The sequence below is a fragment of the Sciurus vulgaris genome (assembly GCF_902686455.1).
Source record: "Sciurus vulgaris genome assembly, chromosome: 16".
NCBI lineage: Eukaryota > Metazoa > Chordata > Mammalia > Rodentia > Sciuridae > Sciurus > Sciurus vulgaris.
In genome coordinates this window covers 7,815,608-7,829,474 of record NC_136477.1, presented here as the reverse complement: position 1 = coordinate 7,829,474, position 13,867 = coordinate 7,815,608, and the positions used below count along the sequence as shown (strand labels likewise).

The 13,867-nt window shown below is 42.8% G+C and overlaps 1 protein-coding gene across 1 annotated transcript; it reads left to right on the top strand.

Moving 5' to 3' along the window:
* Positions 1–2,420: 2,420 nt before the first annotated feature.
* LOC306646375 (olfactory receptor 1078-like) lies at positions 2,421–11,136 on the top strand (the record flags this gene model as incomplete). The annotated part of the gene is made up of 2 exons (XM_079115023.1): positions 2,421–3,370; positions 10,164–11,136. The coding sequence occupies 2 exons, from the start codon at positions 2,421–2,423 to the stop codon at positions 11,134–11,136; spliced, it is 1,923 nt and encodes a 640-aa protein (XP_078971149.1).
* Positions 11,137–13,867: the final 2,731 nt, after the last annotated feature.

Here is a 13,867-nt window from a genome sequence, read left to right as displayed (position 1 = left end):
TCATGGCCCCTATTGATTCTATTAACGACAGCGTAAATGCTGCTTGTCGGCCATATGACACGACTGCTTCTTTTAATTGTTTTATTATTTTAAAATCCAAGGGCTGATGATATCTTTGTTGTGACCCTGGATCCTCAAAAACAGGAAACATAGAACTCCAGTCCTTTTCCCATATATCCTCTTCATTTACCCTTTCGTTTTTTGTATGTTCTTCCCTATTGTCATAATACGGATTATAGGTGGGGGGGGGGGGCTGTTGGTACAATATTGAATTTAAACTTTCTTCTTTTTTCCTGTTCCTCTTTTTTAACTATCCTCTCTAGTTCCTCTTCTGAAAGTTCTTCCTCATCCGAGGAACTTTCCCTCTTTGATAATCTTTCAGAGGTTCTGGATCATCCCTCTTTTATCTCCTCTAAAATATCTTCTCCTTTTTCTAGTGTATCTTTAAATGTTGGCCTCGGGTCAGTTAAGCACCCGTGAATCAACTTCCAAATTGCACTCGTGCCCACTGGCAATGGTTCTACTTTCTCTCTCTTTCTTAGATCCTCTCCTAAGTGATCCCACTGTGGCATATTTAAGAGTCCCTCATCTAAAAACCATGGTGCAGCTTCCTCTACTGTTCTGAGGAAAAGCCTCACAGTCTTGTTTTTAGAGGTGTTCCATTTGCTTTTAATAAGTCTCTAAGCGGACCCTCCATTCTGATCCGTGATGTTTCGCCACCCATTTTCTAAAGCTTTAAATGCTACCCACACTACAATGCTAAGTCACACTAAAACAACAAAAAGAGTAGCGCTCTGCAACAATACAGTACAACCAAAGACATGAACTCTTGACAAACAACATGCACACAAAATCTTATTATTTTAATACCTGGCCAGTCCACTGGGGGTTACTTTACCCAGCTCCCTGTACCTGGGCCCTCTTCGACCCAGCTCCGCTGGAGGTTACTTTACCCAGCTCCCTATACCTGGGCCCTTTTTGACCCAGCTCCGCTGGGGGTTACTTTACCCAGCTTCCTGTATACTGCTTTACCCTTTCTTAACTTATTTTACTTGACTTGTTTCGTTTTAACAGCTGTTTTACCTGGATATTACTTACCTCTTTTGTGGCGGTGCGAGGGGTCCCGGGTTTCGGCACCACTTGTCTCGTCCAGCGAGTACAATGAAGACTTGGCTCTCAAATGAAGTTTTAAGGTCTTTATTTTTATGGGAGAGCTTCTGAGCCGAGTGCCTGGTTCTTCCTCCTCCTCCACCGCCGCCGTCTTCTTCCTCTTCTTCTCTTGTCACGCAGCTCTCTCTCTCCTTCTTCTATTGTGCAGCTGCTGCTTCTCTCTTCTTCCTCTCTCGTCACGCCGTGGCCGCCTCTCCTCTTCTCTCGTCCCACAGCTGCTGCCTGCCCTCCTTGCCTTTCTCTTCTCCGCCGCACAAAATACGCAGCGGCGTATTTATGGGATGTAACAGCCAATCAACTTAACGGGTCAGGCGTTTGGCTTGTGGAGACTTAATGGTGGGTAATGAGGACATGTACTGATCACGAGCTAAGCACGGACGCGGAGGAGATCAGTCAGCCAATAGAAAGCACTTCCTTAAAGTTGTTTTTCTTTGCAGTTGGGCTTCTCAGCGCCATCTTAGGGTGAGGCCAGCCACCACTGCGGGTCCTACAGGGCAGCGGTCTCCAAAAATGTTCAGAAAGAAATCAGAAAGGGAAACTCTGAGATGTTCATGGTCATTGGGTGGTGCCAATTTTGTATTTCCAGAGATGCTAGCAGAAATTGATCAAGAGAGTCACCTCAGGAGTCAGGCGACCTGAGATCTGACCCAGTCATTGATCACACTGAGTTGGTCCATTGTGTCCATGGCTTGTTCTCTGGGATGCATGGGCCTGGGAGCATGAACTGATTCATTTGTACTTAGATAAGCCCTTCTGGGGATTCTGAGTCATGGCAAAGGCAGAGACCCTTGTACTGAAAATGGGATTGAGACATTTATTCTCACTTTCTTTTTTTTTGAAGGAGTGAAATTTTTTCAAACGAAATCTGTGTCTTAATTTTGCTTCAGTCTCAGTACTTGGTGCAAAGCATGAAAAAGTGTTGGTGCTCAGTACAAGGAAAGGAGGTTAGAGGATCTGAGGAGAAAAGTGGTTAAGGGAGTTCCCAAATGCTGTTAAATATTTATATTGCTCACAATATAAATGCAATTTTGTTTTTAAGCACTGGTTCTCAAAGATCAGAGATTGAAAGGTGACCCAGAGTGCGTGTTAAACATAGAGCACTGTCAACATTCCCAGCCCTGTAGAAGGTAAGCCCAAAGTGGCACCAAGATTCTGTATGTGCACACTCAGGTGATGCAGGCTCCAACTTTTGTAGAAACCATCTAATTCACTTTTTACATACTATCTTTTCTGTTTGATTCATCAGCAACATGGAAGGCAGAAACCAAACAGCTATTCCAAAATTCCTTCTTCTGGGGCTGACAGAGGACCCAGCACTGCAGCCCCTCATCTTCAGCTTCTTCCTGTCCTTGTACCTGGTCACCATCCTGGGGAACCTGCTCATCATCCTGGTCATCAGCTCTGACCCCCACCTCCACACCCCCATGTACTTCTTCCTGTCCAACTTGTCCTTCACTGACATCTGTATAAGCACAACCACCATCCCCAAGGTGCTGGCCAACATCCAAGCACAGGATCAGAGCATCACTTACACAGGCTGCCTCTCCCAGATGTGCTTTGTCTTGATTTTTGGTGGTTTAGAATGTTGTCTGCTTGCAGTGATGGCCTATGACCGCTATGTGGCCATTTGCCACCCCCTGAGATACACTGTCATCATGAACCCCCACCTCTGTGTCCTGCTGGTTCTACTCTGCCTGCTGGTCACCACTGTGAATGCCCTCCTGCACACTCTGATGGTGCTCAGGCTGTCCTTCTGCACAGCACTGGAGATACCCCACTTCCTCTGTGAACTGACTCAAGTCATCACACTGGCCTGTTCTGACACTCTAATTAATAATTTGCTGGTATTTTGGGGAACAAGCCTATTTGCTGGCATCCCTCTCTCTGGGATTATTTTCTCTTATGCTCAAATTGTCTCCTCTATTTTGAGGATCCCATCAGTGGGTGGAAGGTATAAAGCCTTTTCCACCTGTGGGTCTCACCTCTCAGTTGTTTCCTTATTCTATGGGACAGGTTTTGGTGTGTATATAAGTTCTGCAGTAAGTGACTCTTCCATTAAGAGTGTAGTGGCTTCAATGATGTACATGGTGGTCCCTCAAATGCTGAACCCCTTCATCTACAGCTTGAGGAACAGAGAAATGAAGGGAGCCCTTGGACGTCTGTTCTCTGAGAAGATGAAGGTTCAGTCACCTTCTTCTCTGTGACTTTATCACCTGCTGTGTGCTTCCTTCTCTACCAGGAAATCAGAAGACAGCACCACTGGTATATATACACAACGGAATATTATTCAGCCTTAAAGAATAATAATATTATGGCATTTGCAGAGAAAGGGATGGAATTGGGAATATCATTTTAAGTGAAAAAATCCAAGCCCCAAAACCAAAGGTGGAATGTTTTCCCTAATAAGTGGATGTTGATATATAATTGGGGAGGTGAGTGGGGAGTGAGAGAAGAATGGAGGAAGTTTAGAGGGAAATGAGAGGGAGCGGGGTATGAAAGATGGTGGAATGAGACTGACATTCTCACCCTATATACATGCATGATTACATGAATGGTATGAATATTCATCGTGCACAACCACAGAAACAAAATGGTGTACCCTATTTTTGTACAATGGATCAATACACAGTCTGTAAAATGTTTAAAAAAAAATAAAATAAAAGAACTGCTCATGAGCCAGAAAGCCTGACTCTCAAACCCCACATCTTCCACAATGGTTATAATGGAAAGCTACCTACATCTCAAACTGGACTTTGGATCTGACTTGGCATTTGGCCATCTCTGTGACCTTGGATAGTGATTTTAATCTCTATGCTCCATTCCTTTGCTCTGCTCCTACAATTAATCTAATCAAACACTGGCTCTATGCCTAGGAGCTCTTGCTACACTTTCACCACTCTCTGTGCCATACCACAGAAGGACTTTAAATAGAATGGCTGGCTTCTCCACTTTCAGGCCCTTGGGATGAATAACAGTTGCCATAGATGTTGATCACCCTCACCTCACATTTCTGCATACCCGCACCCATGCCGTTTTTAAAGCTATACTATTCACTTGCTCTGGACTGATCATCCACAGCATGAATGGTGAAAAGGACATTTGAGAAAAAGAAGAGGCCTATTTTAAGCCTTACCATTTACCCATCCTCACTCACCAGTGGAAGCCTGGCCTCTCAGGAATGCCTCTTCTAGCAGGTCTCTACTCTGAAAGCCTAATGGTGGGGTCTGTACCAACGTTTATTACCCTCTTTGCCACGTCCCTCACTGCTGTCTACAGCATGTGCCTGGATTTCCTTTGCTCTACTATGACAGCCACAATGTGCAACACTGACCTGTATTAGCAAAAATATTTATTAATTAATTCAAGTAAACACCTTACAACTGGCAGCATTTTGTAGGATTTCTCCATTCTGTCAACATCCCTCCTATAAATATCCCACTCATAACCATACCACTGCCTCTAAAGATAACAGCCCCCTTGACTGACATTGTAGACATTATCATCACAGTAGATCTTAATCTATTAACTTTAAATCTCAAAACCTAATATTATTCAAATTTTGCTAAATTTGCCACCATATTAATTTCCCAATTATTATACACTCACTATTGCCCCATCTAAATTTAATTATAAGCCAAAAATCAGTGTCAACTCTATTAGATGTAATCAAATTAGAAAGCACCCCCTGTCTATTGCTCACAGTAAAGTTACAGTGACATAAATGTGACACTTTTGAAGAAAATCCTACAAGCCCTAGAACAATAACTATACTTAAGGAAAATGTAGCATTTACATTATTTGTACATGGAATTGAAGAATAACTAGTGACATGAAAATCATCTGTGTTATTCAACTACACAAACCAGAATGACCAACATCTGCAAAATCCACACTTTAATGGGAGTAATTTAGAGCTCACTCATTGACTTTCCATTCCTCTCCCATACCTCAGTATGGGGAGACTTTGGATCCCTTTTAGGAGTATCCCTAATCATCTTCTTACCAGAGCTTTCCTACCTATACACTATACATCAGACTCAATAACAGCATTTTCTTCTGTTACACCTTTGTTGAGAGGTTAACCACAGACAACTCTTGTGTTTCTTGTGTGTGAAGGGTACTTCTGTCTTCTTTATCGGCTTATTCCTCCATGTAAGCACAGGTCTTTACTGTGGATTCTATATCTTTACTGAAACATAAAATATTATTCTACCCCTCTTTGCAGTCACAGCAGCAACATTCATAGGCTGTATCTTGGCACGAGGAAGAATATCCTTCTGAGGGATATAGGAACACAAATCTCCTCTCAGCCATCCCCTATGTCAGTGCTAATCAACTAGAGTGAATTTAAGGTGGATTGTCAGTTGACAAAATGACTCTGACATGATTTTTTGGTTTGTTTGTTTGTTTCATCATTTATTTACTTATTTTACTTTTTTACAGACTGCATTCTGATTCCTTGTACACAAATGTGGTACATCATTTCATTTCTATGGTTGTGCACGATGTAGATTCATACCATTCGTGTATGAATGTACATAGGGTAATGATGTCTGTCTCATTCCATGATTTTTCATATGCTCCCTCCCTCTCATTTCCTTTTACCTAATTTAAAGTCCCTCCATTCTCTTCTCACTCCACACCCCCTACCCCCATTACATATCATCATCCACTTATCAGGGAAAACATTCGGCTTTTGGTTTTGGGGGATTGGCTTATTTCGCTTAGCATGATATTCTCTAACTCCAACCACTTACCAGCAAATGCCATAATATTCTTCTTTATGGCTGAATAGTATTCCATTGTGTATATATACCACAGTTTCTTTATCCATTCCTGTTGAAGGGCATCTAGTTGGTTCCACAATCTAGCTATTGTCTGACATGATTTTTTTGCATTTTACTTTAACTTCCCAATTATCCTAAAAGCCCTTGTCATGTTCACCTGTTATTTCTACACAGTGCAGGAATTTACACTCCATCAGGACTACCCCAGACTCAGGTAAATCCCCTTTCACCCTTACTACACAATCCAAGATAGTTGAGGATTATTATTCCTTTTTAGATTCTTAATCACTTTAAAACTATTCCACCATGAGTTCCCAGGAGTCCAAGATAACTACAGCCATGCCACATCCCCTGTGGAATTATAGGCCACATGGTATGGTTTCCTCAACTGCCGGGGTCAAGCCATAGCAGGAGTCCATGGGTTCCACACTGGTAATGGGGCGCGGGGAGACAGCATCCGCAATGGATGGAGAATGAAAGACACAGACTCTAGATCTGGTGCAATCATTCCCACTTTATTCTGGGGAAAGCTGGGTTTATATACATTTTTCTTCAGGCTTTGATATCAGGCTTGTGGTTAATAAAATCAAAGAAGTTTCCAAAGTATAGGCAGAAATTGTATTTACCGAAAGATTATGGGAAAACAGTAACCTTACAGATTATCCTTACCTAATCACAATTGTTTTAAGAATATCTAACTATATCAATGAGCTAATACAATGTTTATTTCCTTAATATCTAAACTCTATATGACTAAGACTATTCTTATTACTTTTGCAGTAAAGCAATAGACAAATAATGTCATGTTACCATCTCTACTAGGTCCTTCTGGTTAATATCTAAATTGCTGAGTTAAGGGCTACAGGAGGGCAGCGGTCCCAATGGTTATTATGTACCAATGTTTAATATAGGGGTAACATATTCCTTGTAGAAAGGAAGGAATGTTGTGAAACCTTATTCTTTTACCTTACCACCACACATAAACAAAACCATCATCTGGATTAAACCACCCTGTAGGAGACAGGGGGAGATCTATATCTACCTTCTCTAAGGGCTTGCCTTTAGGGGGGTACCAGGGTTTGGCATTGATAAAATAAGCTGGTCCATAGCTACTGTGGGAGGTGCTTTGTGCTTAGAACTTGGGGAAACATTGTGCCCCAACAGGTTCTGGCTGTGCCAGTAAATGCAGTGTTTGGTTTTTAACATAATAAAAACATTCTTCTGTAGTGAGGTTAACATCACAGGGTTTTAACATGATTTTTTCTGGAAATTTGTAGAATTATTCCCATCACCTCTAGCAAGATCCCCAGACTGAAGTGAGTAATATATTATTAGGAAAACTCCACAGAATAACATCCAAGCTAGGGAGGCATACATCTGGCATGCAATCCTTTTAGGATGAGTCTTTGCAATCATCCTTCTGTGGAACTCTGTCAAGCACTGCAAGGAGAGCCAGGCGCCCCCACAATCAACCAAGTTGCAGACTTAAGGAGCTTAGCAAATTCCAGCTCATGTCCTCAGCCATGAATCATGTTCATCTCACAGAGCAAGAAGAGGGCATTCACCATCCCAGTTCCCTGCCAAGCCTCTTGTATTGAGCAGACATTTTAGTTCCCTCAAATAGAACAACTGAGCTGGCTTTACCTCACACCCCTCCTGCCTCAGTCTGTTCTGGTGTGTTGCACAGGGTTCACTTTTGCCCTGTCAATCTTCCTAGTCCTGCAGATCTTCAGGCTGCTGGACACTAAATTTAAGAGGTTATGTCATTATCATCCTAGGATTCAGTTTAGGACATATTAATACATTACTCCTTTTTTTCTTTTCTTTTTTTAATCACCTTGCATAGTCTATCTTTTCTTTCATTCTTATGTTTTGACAGAAAATAATTACAATCCATCAGCCCACAATTTTGATTTAATCTTCAGGAAGTAATGGTGGAGTATGTCTCATCAAAGTAGCAGATGTGGGGCTGGGGGCAGCTCAGGGGCATGGCATGGGCAGAGATGCAGCTGCACCTCTGTAGCCTGCTGATTTCAGGTCTTTGGGACCTGTGCCAAGGAGTGGGACAGCTGGGTCCTATGGTGGTTCCACTTCTCGTGTTATGAGGAACCTCCATACTGTGTTCAAGAGGGATTGCACTGATTTGTTCCCACCAACAATATGTGAGTGTACTTTTCCCTCAAGTCCTCACCCACCCTTAAGAATTATTTGTGTTCTTGTGAATTGCCCTTCTGCCTGGAATGAGATGAAATCTCCAAGTAGGTTTCATCTGCATTTCTCTAACTGCTAACACTATTGAACATTTTTTCATATACTTCTTGGTCCTGTGAATTTCTTCCTCTGTTTAGTTATTTCCCCCCTGCTTATTAATTGGATTCTTTGTTTTTTCCCTGTTATGTTTTTGAGCTTTTTATATATTCTGGATATTAATGTCTCAGATGGGTTGCAAAAGTCTTCTCCCATGCCTTAGACTCTCTCTTCAAGCTCTTGTTTGTTTTCTCTGTTGAGGCAAGTTCTTTCTATCATTAGTTTTTGAAGCATTTTTAACATGAGTGGACGCTGTGTTTATAAACTATATTGATAAACTCAGGAAATGTTGAAGCCCTTAAGTATAAGAGGTTCTAAAATGAGCACAAATGTTCAGAGTGTGTGGGACATATCTGCACTGAACTACCTTTTGATGACTTTATACCTAAATTAACACTCAAATTAAACATGAAGGACTATGATTCCAACTCAAAATTTCTCCAATTGTGAAGAAAATTATTGTAACTATTGCAACAATATTTTTAAAAGTATTTATAGAATTATACTCAGAAATTTGTTGCCCTTCCCATATTTTTGTCAATCAACATTGGTTAGGATCAATACAATAATTAGAATCAATATGCTGGGATTCATTATGTTCTCTGCAAGCATAAAAACAAATACTAAGATTCATTAAATATCAATGTGACATACGTAAAAACACTCTTGAATGTTTGTATTTTCACTTTATCTTAGTGAATATAATTATATTCTTTTTTGGACTGTGAAGGTATTGGGATTTGAACTTAGGAGCACTTGACCAATGAGTCACATTCCCAGTGCTATTTTGCATTATTTATTTAAAGGCAGGGTAGCATTGAGTTGCTTCGTGCCTCGCCATTGCTGAGACTGGGTTTGAACTCATGATCCTTCTGACTCAACCTCCTGGCCACTGGGATTGCAGGCATGCACCACCTTACCCAGCTATAATTACATTATTTTTGCCCATACATCTAAAGCATATGATTACATCTACAATAGGAATCAGTGTTCCTGATATTAGTAATTATGTGGATTTTTTTGTTTGTAAGTTAAAAGGAATACTGGGAATTAATGAGCGTGGACAGCCAGGTGCATAACATGGAGATGAGTAGGAAAAAAAAAGTGGACAACTGAATTGGGTACATGTGTCCTCCAGGGTCAGGAAATCAGCCATTCCAAATTCCTGTTTTATATACTCTTGGTCTTTAAAGATATGCACTCCTGGGATCTGAATGATTCTAAAATAACTGGTCTAATGAGGAGCTTTGAATATTGAACCCCAGGGGAAGAGAGAAGATAGGAGTCAGTTTGTGACCACCTCACTCTGCAGCCCTGATACATGAAGACACAACACCTGGGCCTCTTCCCAGTGATGATTCCTTGTGAACAGGAACCTGTTGACTCAGTTACCTTCTCTGTGTTTCTGAGGATGAATCTTCTCTCTAGTATCTGGGTCAGATGCTGAAACCATTCCCCTTGAAGCCCTCCAGGTAACACAGAGTCTGTGAAGAAATGCTTTGGACTTGAGGGCAAGAATGTTACTAGAATTTCATCCTTGGAAGCAGTGAGGGGAATAGGAACAAGGGAGAGAGGGATGGGTCCTGGTACCTCTCCAATAAACGGTCTGCAACAAGTTCCCATTCTGTGTGACATTCATCTTGAACTCTGGACGGTGATGGTGATGTTAGAAAATATTCTGAAATTCACTTGACTAATTGTACAGATGCTGAGGAGGTCTCCTTGTGAGTGTACTAGTTGGTAGGACTGCCATAACCAAGTACCAGAGATAGGGGGTCATAAAAGCAGAACTTCATTTTCTCACAGATCTTAGGTCCAGGAATCATAAGACCACGGTGTCTGCAGGTGTGGATTTAAAGAGTGTTTCTGCTTCTATCCATTCATTTTCTGTTCACCCAGCACTTCCCTCAGATTCTTCAACATGGCAACTAGAAACCACACAGCTGTTTTGGAATTCCTGCTTTTGGGACTGACAGAGGACCCAGCACTGCAGCCCCTCATCTTCAGCCTGTTCCTGTCCATGTACCTGGTCACAGTGCTTGGGAACCTGCTCATCATCTTGGCCGTCAGCTCTGACCCCCACCTCCACACCCCCATGTACTTCTTCCTCTCCAACCTGTCCTTCACTGACATCTGTTTTAGCACAACCACCATCCTCAAGATGCTGGCCAACATCCAAGCACAGGATCAGAGCATCACCTACACAGGCTACTTCTCTCAGGTCTGTTCTGTCTTGATTTTTGGTGGTTTAGAAAATTGTCTCCTTGTAGCGATGGCCTATGATCGCTATGTGGCCATTTGTCACACCCTGAGGTACACGGTCATCATGAACCCAATCTTCTGCATCCTCCTGCTTCTACTCTCCCTGCTCATTAGTGTTGTGCACGCCCTCCTCCACACTCTGATGGTGCTGCGGCTGTCCTTCTGCACAGACCTGGAGATCCCCCAATTCTTCTGTGAACTTGCTCAGGTCTTCAAGCTGGCCTGTTCTGACACCCTTGTCAACAACATCCTGGTATATTTGGTGATTGGTCTGCTTGCTGTTACTGCCATCTCTGGGATCATTTTCTCTTATTCTCACATAATGTCCTCTGTCTTGAGAATGCCCTCATCAGAAGGGAAGCATAAAGCCTTTTCCACCTGTGCGTCTCACCTGTCTGTGGTCTCCTTGTTCTATGGGACAGGATTTGGGGTGTACATCAGCTCTGCAGTGACTGACTCCCCCAGGAATTCTGCTGTGGCTTCAGTGATGTACACTGTGGTCCCACAAATGCTCAACCCCTTTATCTACAGCCTGAGGAACAGGGACATGAAGGAGGCCTTGAGGAAGCTCATAGGAAGGACAGTTTCTCCTCTAGCATGTATGATTTGATTTGGATTTGGGCTTCCACAGCTGGTGAGTCACAGCGACAGGACTCCTGGCTCACCAGAATACCTTATTTTTTCATCACTACATTTTTCTTAAAGAATGAAACAAAATAATGGCCATGTGCATTTTAAATTAGTGTGAAGCCTGAGTATTACTTTTATTCAACTTGAGATAGTTGTCATATAATTTAAGTTCTTTAAAGTTTTCTTTCTTTGGGTTTCAGAGAAGCAGAAACTGCAGGAGCATTCCTAGCTTCAGCAGACTGTGATGTGGTGCACTCTTAGAGAGTCAAGTTCAGGACAAGGAGACTGAAGGATGTGGAAACAATGACCCAAAGGGAGAAAGGAGGACAGTGACATCTGAACTCTCACAGTTTCCTCTTGTGCAACCGTTTTCCTGACTGCCCAATTGACACATTCTGGTATAATTCAGTCTCTGATGATGAAGTCACACTGAATATTTTGCTATGATGAACCCTCACTAACCCTATAAAAATCAGACCCATTTCCTAGAAACATGCCATTCCCAGCTGAATAAAGCAAGCTTCTCTGATCTTTTGAGGTCTGTCCCTGCTTCCATGAGTTTGCTCATAGACTCTTCATCCAGATCCCACATAAGGGCACACATGCCCCTCCCACAGGAGGGCTTCCTGTGAGGCATGGGGACTGAATTTTCATCATCAATTAACCAGGGAAATGAGGCTGTTCCTGGATAGCTGTTTCCTTATGCAGTCACATTACCACCCATCCTGCACAGTCTCGTTATTCATAAGATTTACACAATTAGATTATCTCAGAGGCTTCAGATCATTTTGAAATATTGGAATTTTATCTGTGAAGATGCCCTCAGTTCTCCAAGGAAAGAAAAATCTACTTCTAGTGCATCAAGTCAGTAAAGAGAATCCTTGTTCATTACAGTGACTTCACAACTAAGTGTGCAGTTTCAGGTTTTGGGGCTTCACTGAGCCCTGCATGGGGTGACCTCCTCTGAAGCCAGAATTGGGGACAGGCAGTTAGTGTAGAAATAGGGGATCTGATCAAATCCAGGAAATGGAGGTCATGAAAGCCATCTGCCTCTGAAAGTTGGAGACTGCCCCTGGAAGAATGGAATGTCAAGGACCTGCAGAGCCCATTGATTACCAAATTTGATTGTCAGGGACTAGAGGCAAGGAGATGCTAATTAGTGTCCCCTGGGCCCTTACCTGCCTGAATCATCTTGGCCCTCCCCTGCCCCATCCCCTTCTCACTTTTTACATCTCACCTGCAAAACCAGGCCTAGTCATGTAGGCAGGAAGGAAGGATAAGGTGAGAGAGAACTGGAGAACAAAAGAGACCTTAACCTATAAAAGATGTAGGGTGCACTAACTTCTGGGGACTTTAGAACATCAGCCATGGCCCCCTTCTCCCTCCTGGGAGAAGTCTGTATTATTACCTTTAAATGAAACCTGCTTAATATGCTTGCCTCGGCATGCTTCTCTAGTGTTCAGTCTTCAACATTCGAGGGAGAAAAATTTGTCGCCGTTAAATGACAGTGTCAGATTTGGTGGTCCCACTGAGATTTGTGCCTAGGTAAGTGAGCTTCTCTCTCCACGCACCCACATCTGTTTGAGGTGCATCTTTCTGTGTCTTTATTTTTGGAGGGTAAAATGGGCACCCGTCGGCTATTTAAACGCAGCCGCCATTCTTCAAGACTCGGGTGAGAGGTTCCTGGCCCAGGCAGTTTCCAAGCACCTGCTCTGTGCAGACCAGGCATGTTGGACTGTGCCAAAACCATTTCCTACTTTTCTCTCCAGGCCCAGAGCACAATTCCCATCAGTACACAGTGTCCCTAGTCCTGATCTACCCAGGCTGCATGGAGGCAGAGGAAGGGTTGGAATAACCGCAGGGTTCTCTGTCCCGGGCTACTCTCAGGTGAACCCCAAATGTTCCTTCTCCAGACTCCCCCTTCTTACCACTCTAAGGGGTAACCAGGGTGGTTGGTAGATGAATGGCACTGAGGGAAAGCGCCAATAACCTTTGCCTCTGTATGGGATGCACAACATTCCTGCATATCCATTCCCTCCTGGATGCTCTCCTTCCCTTGCTGGTCAGACACTAGGAATTCAAACTGTAGGATTAAGACCTGGGATGATTAGCATGAAAATGCCCAGGTTCCCTTTGTTCGCATAGTCTATTTAGAGTCTCCCCATTACTGTTCCTGTGCTTAAATGTGCTCACTGTGTTCTCTTTAAGCTGCAAGAGGGAGGCATTTAAAATCAACCTAGGCCTAAGAACCAAGATATCTATCCCTCACCCTCCAGAGATTCTTTAGTCTACAGGGCAAAAACATAGGCAAAAGGCACACTTTTTACTTTTGTCATCATTTTTTTTTTTCACAGTTAGGAGTTTATAGTGGCAGGGAGGAAAGCAGTAAGGCCCTTAAGTCTGAAACCTCCCAGGGTCTGTAGGACAGTGCAAACTAGGACCCTAGCACTTTGCCTAAGAAGGCCAGAAATAACTTTGGCAATGCCAGGTAGTGAGAGACGGGTTTTCTGGACCATAAGAAAGCTCAGTTAGGGAAATTTCCCTAATACTTCTAAATCAGAAGGGAGCTTCTCTCTCAACAGTATTGCCATGTTCACCACTATCCTGCATACTGCTAAATTACAAATGATCATGAAAAGTGACTTTCATATATTACCATGCTTTGTGGGGGCATCCGGAATTCCATCCAGTGCTTGACAAAGATCCTCTGG